This window comes from Vigna radiata, chromosome 4, assembly GCF_000741045.1.
Source record: "Vigna radiata var. radiata cultivar VC1973A chromosome 4, Vradiata_ver6, whole genome shotgun sequence".
Classification (NCBI taxonomy): domain Eukaryota; kingdom Viridiplantae; phylum Streptophyta; class Magnoliopsida; order Fabales; family Fabaceae; genus Vigna; species Vigna radiata.
The window spans coordinates 20743956-20751577 of record NC_028354.1 but is presented as its reverse complement, the minus strand read 5'-3'; the positions used below and the strand labels follow the sequence as shown (position 1 = coordinate 20751577).

Here is a 7622-nt window from a genome sequence, read left to right as displayed (position 1 = left end):
TCTCTATATAGCTTAAAACTAGACGTGTTAAAATTTAATCCCTTGTTTTGAAATTTTAATGTCGAGAAATGTTAGGCTAACTCACTTTGCATTTCATATATACAGTATTTTATGGTTAACCTGACAAAAGAAAAATAACTGTGATTGTGAACGATCGAGTGATATATATGTTGGACAAACAATTATCGAATGTTTAATAAAGTCAATATTGGTGATTTGGAAAGTTGGAAAAAAAATATCAACTTGCGGACTTGTTAAGAATTACAAGTAGAAAGGAGATATGGATAAGATACGCATAGTTGTGAAGGTGGAAATGGAATAAGGTGAACTGAAGCTATTATAGTTTATTTTGTAAGAAATTATTACCATGATGATGTGCAGGGAATACCCTAAAAAAACAGGAATTTAGGTGGATCCGACAAGAATGACCATAGCTTTGTTTTGCAGCCTCTTCTTTCCCTGAAGAAAAGGAAGAAGAGCCCGGTAGTAACTAGTGCGACGCTGATCTGGCAAATGTTATGTTCTTATTTTGGGGATGTTCTCCTGAAAACGGTCCTTTATTTTTGGACATAAATATATATGTATTTTGAACCTCTTTTGTTATGCTTTCCATCGTGGATAATTTCTCTTTTGCTCTGTGAAAGCATCTCCTTTGGGACTAAAAATTAGTAGCTTTTAGCTGGTTTAGCGAGCTAAAAGATGCATTGCCTTTCCATTTGCATGATGATGAAGGGTATTAGAAATTGAAGGAAAAAAAGAACTGGATTACACACTCCAGACCTAGATTACTACCCTCAGCGCCGGTGGAAAGAAGATAATTACAGGGAAAGACAATATAAAAAAGAGGTAAAACTTAGGTTGATCCGAGATGATTTGAAAACAAGCAGTAGTACTAGAATTTAAGTGGAGGGTGTCAAGGTTTTCTTCTAAAATAAGGGAAGGTGTCGGAGCTACTGCTCTCTTCATGCTCATCTGATTCATGGGTAATTCCACTGCCGGCAGAAGATGAGGAATCAGTCTTGCTCTGTTCCAAAAAGTTATAGAAAACCATCTTCGACTTCCTCACCTTCCTATTATTCACTCCGCCTCTCAAACTCTCCATCTCCTTCTCCTCCACGTTTCTACAACCACTTCTCCTCTTCAAAAATATGCGACACAGAACCCAGTTTTCCATGGGAACCTAAACACACAAACAAACCAAAAATATTGTATGAATAATTAATGCGTGCGCGAGGATAATCGAGAGTTAATTTGCTCTCTCTGAATTCTGACCTGAGATGGAGCGTTAAGNAGGCGATACTCATGCATGATCCAATCGGTTCTGGATCCATGAGGTGGCTTTCCTCTGTAGAAAACAAGTGTCTTCTTCATTCCCACTANTTGGTTCCCTTTTGAAGTTAAAATTTGTTTGTCCAACCCAGTGGCCTTCCAGTAACCTGAACTGGTGGCTCTGTTGGAGCGATTGCCGTTAGGATATTTGGGTTCTTTGGTGCTGAAGAAGTACTTCTCTTTCTCTAAATCACCTAAACAAACCATCCACAAGGCACTGCAATTAGACTAAATGAATTGAGAAGAAAAGAGAGGGAAAGAAGGAAAAATGGAAACCTGGCAAATCCCAAGGATCAGACTTGCAAACATCAAACTCAGGAATGACGGAGGCTGGCAAAGGGAAGGAGAAAACCTTGCGCTTTAAGTATTGCACAACCAATTCCTCGTCGGTTGGGTGGAAACGGAAGCCCGGAGGCAATCGGAGCTCCCCATTCTTCACAAAATTCAGTTTCTCCATTCGATTTCTACTTGTTCTTCTCTGTATATAGTAATAAAAGTTGTGTGTCCGTGTAGAGCAGACAGTTGAAGGCAGTGGCGGGGGTTCTTAGAAGTCCATGAAAGCAAGCGCAGGGGAAGAAGGGAAAAAGGGTTAATATTAATATTATTATTATTATTATTATTATTTATTATTAATATTATTATTAGATAAAGAAAGGAAAAGGGTATGTATGGAGTAAGATGCAGTGTGGGTTGTTTTATAGTAAGATGGGAGATGAGAGAGAAAGAGGGTCCATTTGAAGATTTGGTCGATCTTGTTGTCGCACTGTTTCCATCCATGGGAGAATTGTGGAATGTGGGTAGAGAAGAGGGGTGCTTACGCAATATGGAAAACCTGGGGGATCATGGAAACGTGGGACGGTTCACATTCTTTGTCTCTTTCTTCTTAAGCCCGAGCCTCAAACATTGACAATGCACTCACTAAGCCCAGTTCCGTGGGGAAAGGGGAACCTTCTCCGCCTCAAAAATAAATAATTACAAAACGGAAGCTGTAGGAAACTAAACTTAACTTCACGATGCTCCTCATATTTATTTATTATTTATTAAGATGAGATTCCCACAAGAAAAATATTGCCAACCCACTTCTATTTTATTATTATTATTATTACAGAATTATGTGAGTAGAGAAAAAGGGTTTCGTATGCCTCATTGCGGCTCTGATTTTTCCCATTTCATGTTCCCTACGTTCTCTCTCTCTCTCTCTTCCTATAGGGTCAAAGGAGTTTGCGTGTGGGCATTGTCATGGCCGATTTTTAATATTACAACACAAACGTCAAACCCTCCAATTATTGTGTTTTCAGTAAAAATACTTCTTCATTCCATTCCTCTTCCCTTCTTTACGAGTTTTATTTATTTTTATATTTATTATATTCCGTTTCTTTTACACTCATCTCATCATTTTCTTATCATATTTATTTCTTTTCTTATATCTCTTCTGTTTAAAAGCTTTCTATCATTCCATTAAATCATCCTGACTCACTTCACCCTCTCACATCTTCACATATGTAAGGAGACATAACAACAACACTCCCCAATTATGCTGATATATTGAGCTCCCGTTCTTCTTTTCTTTTTTTTCGGCTAAATTTCTTTCTTTTAGTAATAATATAAATCTTGTACAATATGACCTTTCAGTGAGTAATGGATTGAGCTGTCAACGATCTTTTCGATTCTATGAAAAATAATTCATGAATCGATTAGTTAGATTATAAAAAAAATTAACAACAAAAATAATTAAATCAATTCTAAGTCACGTCATTATTGTTTGAATTGTAAGTAGGTTAATATTAATTAAGAAACTTATCCAAAAATCTATAAATACAAATTTAATATTTAAATAATTTGTTACTTTTACTATTTATTCATTATTACAACAGATAAATATTAACTTTCAGATAGAACTGAAAATAAACCTTAAATTTAAGTTTGAAATTTGAAGATTCTTTGTAAAAAAAAAAAACTTAACCTCAATCCTATTAAACCAAAACAAATATAATTAATTATAATGTATTGTAAGACAACAAAAATCTCATCATCTCTTTCGCTGGCAAATAGAATAAATAGTGGTAAGGTTTGGCGTTCAAATAATAGATGATGGTGTGCATGTTTGGTTGTTGGTTAATAAATTTCGCCGATGTCTTTTGTTTTATTTATTCGAACAAATTGTGTAGGTTTTGTCCTTTTTTTTTTATGGTTTATGTTGGACTAAAAACCTGTTGTTAGGAGCTGTCGAAGGAAAAGGAATTGTACATCTTACATGTACCTGATGACTTTTTTGAAATAAAAAAGAAGAAACGAAAGGGTGCGGAACACCTCAGCCTAGATGTTGCCAAGCAGTGACGCACGGTGCTCTATTTTACGCCTAGAGAGGAAAATTTTGTTTGGGCATCAATTGCTATGTTTGAAAGTTGCTTGTTAATCGTACTCATCATAAACTTTTGTAGGCAGATGATATGATTTAATTATTTTGGATTGATTGAGAATGAGAACAGAAGCGCAGCATTTGCATGATGTGTGATGCGTATGAATATCTGAAAATGATCTAATATTTGATAAGACGGTGGATATTTAGATTGGTGTGGAGTGGAAGAAAGTAGAAAAGAAGATATGAGTGTAGAATTTGGGATGAAATAAATAAGAGTAGAAGGAAGCAGCGATGTCCAATTAGGAGATTGTGTAGAACAAAAATTCAAAAGTCTGCATTGATTTCAAAGTTGACCTCGGTATTATTTGTTTATTTATTTATTTATTTATTTTTTTTTGTAATTGTGATGATGATGTTGACGCATAGAGATGCCTTGAGAATGTGGTCCTTTGCTTTGGTGATTGGGCACTTGAAAGAAGGAAGTTCCTTGATTTTGAAGCCAAATATTTGTCAACTCGGAAAGCCAAATTTCGCAAAAGGGCGAAGGAATAAGATATGTGTCTGAAAACAAAGCAAAAGTTGTTACAAAAAAGCAGGGATTAAATAGTAGTGGTAAATATAAAGATGAAAGGGTTTTAGAGATAGGAGAATGTGAAGATTGTTAATGATGTTTTTTTGGCAAGGAAAGTTTGAAGCAGGAGTAGGTAGGTAGCTAGAAGGAAAGTTCCTGAAAAGGGACATGGAATCCCCTGGCATGGGTTTAGTTTAGTGTAAGATTTTAAGATTTACAAAACCCAACTTCTTTTTTTGTTATATTTTAAGTGAAAATAAAAAGTTAAAAATAATATAAAAATTAAAATTTGAATGTAATGTTAGTCTTTTATATATAAATTAAATTATTATTATTGTCGTGTCTCCTTGTTAAGTTAATACTCTGAAATGAATTATCTTACTTTTACCAAAGTAAACAGAATTCACTTTCTGTAAACGAATTACACATGTAGAGATCCAACTTTATTCTTCTTTTTCAGCTGAGCTGGTAGCCATTTTTATCCCCTCCATCTCCAGAAGAATAAGAATAAGAATCAAAATAAAAAAAAAAAAGAAGGTAGCGTAACCGTGAAGACAACAAATTCCAAGGAGGTCAAACAAAGACCACTGCACTCACCTCTTACAAGTTACCACAACTCACTTCACACTCCATCTTCTATTTACTTATTTACTCATCCATCCATTTCTCATCAGAGTCATTCTTTTCCAGCACTACACGTTTTACTTTATCACTCTTCTATTTCCATATAATAAAATCAAATAATACCTCTTTCGATTCATAGGATCGTTGGTTAAGTTTTAGAAGAATGATTTTTTACACATTCAAATTTTTTACATTCATTTAACACTATTTTTACTTACTTTTTTTTTTTCTTTTATTTCTTGAAAAAATACAAAATTTTATATTTTTATGATATTTTATCCTTATATTCTGTGTCACAAAGGTTTTCAATGTCACATTTTTATCTTTAGTTATTTTTCTTTATTATTTGGTTAAATTGAATGTTATTTACAAAAAACATTATGATGCTAAAATTAGTATTTGTTCGAATATTGTAACAAGTAAAAAGTAATCAACTATTTAGATATCAAACTTATATTTTTAGATTTTGAGATGAATTTCTGATTAATATTAACCTAATTACAATTTATACATTAATAATTTAACTTAAAGTTAATATAATTATTTTTGTTACTATATGTAAATCGATTGTTTCTTATAAGATTGAAAGAGTTATTGACCATTTTTTTCATATTATATAATACACATAACTTTCAAAATTCAAAATTTACTTTGAAATACCATGAAATCAATTTAATATGCTTTGTTAAAGTTAGGTAATGACGGATGTAATTTATTGACAATTACAAAATTGTGGACAAAAATCAACTGAAAAAACATCTTCACTTTAATCTCTTTACTTTCCTAATGAGAAATTCTTACCATTTCACTTTCAAAAAAACCTACATTTCACACACCTTTTTCTCTATTTCATGATTTTTTTTTTCTCAATCATACGTCTTTATTTTTGTTTTTCAAATGTCTATCCATTTTCATTGAATACAATTTCTTGTCATAATTTAGACTAGTTATGCTCAAGGATAATATGGTCTCAGTTTCTTACACGCACATTTGATCTTTACATTTTCTTTTTCAGGATGTTAGTCCTTATAGGTTAAAAATCGGTCATTTTAACTCAATCCTCAAATAAGACACCATAAAAAAATGTTAAATAAATTAATAAAATAAAATTACTAAATTTATAAATTCGAAATCGCAAAATAGCGTTAGCAACTCAAGCTTACGGATCAAGAATTAAAACAGAGTTAGAATTATAATTTAAATAATTATTATTTTAAATACGACATAAATTTCATCTATGTAAATTTTTCTTTATTGTAAATTATAAATTATAAATATAGTGACTCAAAATAAATATTTATCCTAGACCAAAAAATTACTTTTTTTTTATTACAAAATAGTTTATCTTCTAATTTCTGAACCCAGCCCATCTCTGTTGTCGCTTACGCAGGCCCACCTTACAATCAAATTCCAATGTCGTATTTCTTTTTGCACTCCCATTCTTCTCATCTTCACTCTCATAAATATGAAAATTTCCAATTTACTCTTCTGATTTAAAGTGTTTTTTTTCTTCTTCTGAATTTTTCAATACGGAAACACCTCATATTTAGGTTGTCTCATCTAAAAATCAAAAGTATCCTGTCGATTATACAATTTAGAAGTCACTTTTTGCATATATTATTTTTTTTCAATTTTAAATTTGAGAAAGTACTTTTGACTTCTAAATTACTAAAATTGAGAGGCATATTTTACATAAAAGAACTAGTTTGAGAGATGTGCTTACGCACGGGCCGGTTATTTTTTTATTTAATATTTTGATTAGAAAATAAATAATATAAATATTATTATATTTGAATGGAATACTTATTTGTCACTAAAAGAATATTTTTTATTATCGGTTTAATTTTCTTGGATACGTTAAAGCGCTAAAAAACTTATGAGTTCTATTAGTTTATATTACCCGCAACAAAATTCTTTACATTATTTTAAGATTTTTATACATAGCCTTCAAATATTGTATTATGGTGAATGTAGGAACAGAGGAGAAGGATGAATGAAAGAGGAGAGAGTGTGTGTTTAATCAATGGTTCTCATTTGTAAATAATAGTCGTATTCTAAGTATAACTGAACATATGCAGAAATTGTTAGATTGAATGCTGAAATTGTTAAGCCTCCTAAGGATTAAACTGACCGGGGAGTGATGGTGAATGATGGCAAGTCAAGGTTTTCAATCAACGGAGAACCAAATATACACTCTAGTCCATGTTGGTTGTGTTGCCAAGATCAACCCCACTAGCAAAGTTTGTGTTCTCAGCTGTGGAATCTCACCGGGTTATAGAATAACTACATTATCCTCTTTTAGTCATTTGTAGACTTTCTCTCTAAATTAACTCTTGAGAATCCAAATGTGAGTTTAAATTCCAAATTGATAAAAATCAGAAAGTAGAACAAACATATAAAGAAACATATAAAAGTATCTATTAATTCATTGTTTTAAAATCTTGAGTAAAGAGTGATGTCAATTTCTTATGTGATTATTTTTGCCTTTAAGATGAAGATCCATTATAACTAATATAATTGCATGCAAGCCAATAAATTGACTTTTGCCTTGAGTCAAAGCCACAATACCATTTTTGGATAAAGAGTAAACTTGAGTGAAACCTCTTTATTTTTGTGATCTTGAGAAACATGTAAAGTTTGCTATTTGATGACCTATTTGTTTGTGTCATTTGTAACAAGAAAATGATAAAATTTTCATTTCAATATTTGGCTTTCTTGTTTCTCTTATTTTGTCTT

The 7622-nt window shown here is 31.8% G+C and overlaps 1 protein-coding gene across 1 annotated transcript; it reads right to left on the bottom strand.

The window, feature by feature from the left end:
- Nucleotides 1-582: 582 nt before the first annotated feature.
- On the bottom strand, nt 583-1992 carry LOC106758034 (NAC domain-containing protein 83-like). Its single transcript, XM_014640927.2, has 3 exons — nt 1606-1992; nt 1273-1523; nt 583-1180 (listed from the first exon to the last, which is right to left on the bottom strand). The coding sequence occupies exons 1-3, from the start codon at nt 1784-1786 to the stop codon at nt 914-916; spliced, it is 699 nt and encodes a 232-aa protein (XP_014496413.1). The 5' UTR covers nt 1787-1992; the 3' UTR covers nt 583-913.
- Nucleotides 1993-7622: the final 5630 nt, after the last annotated feature.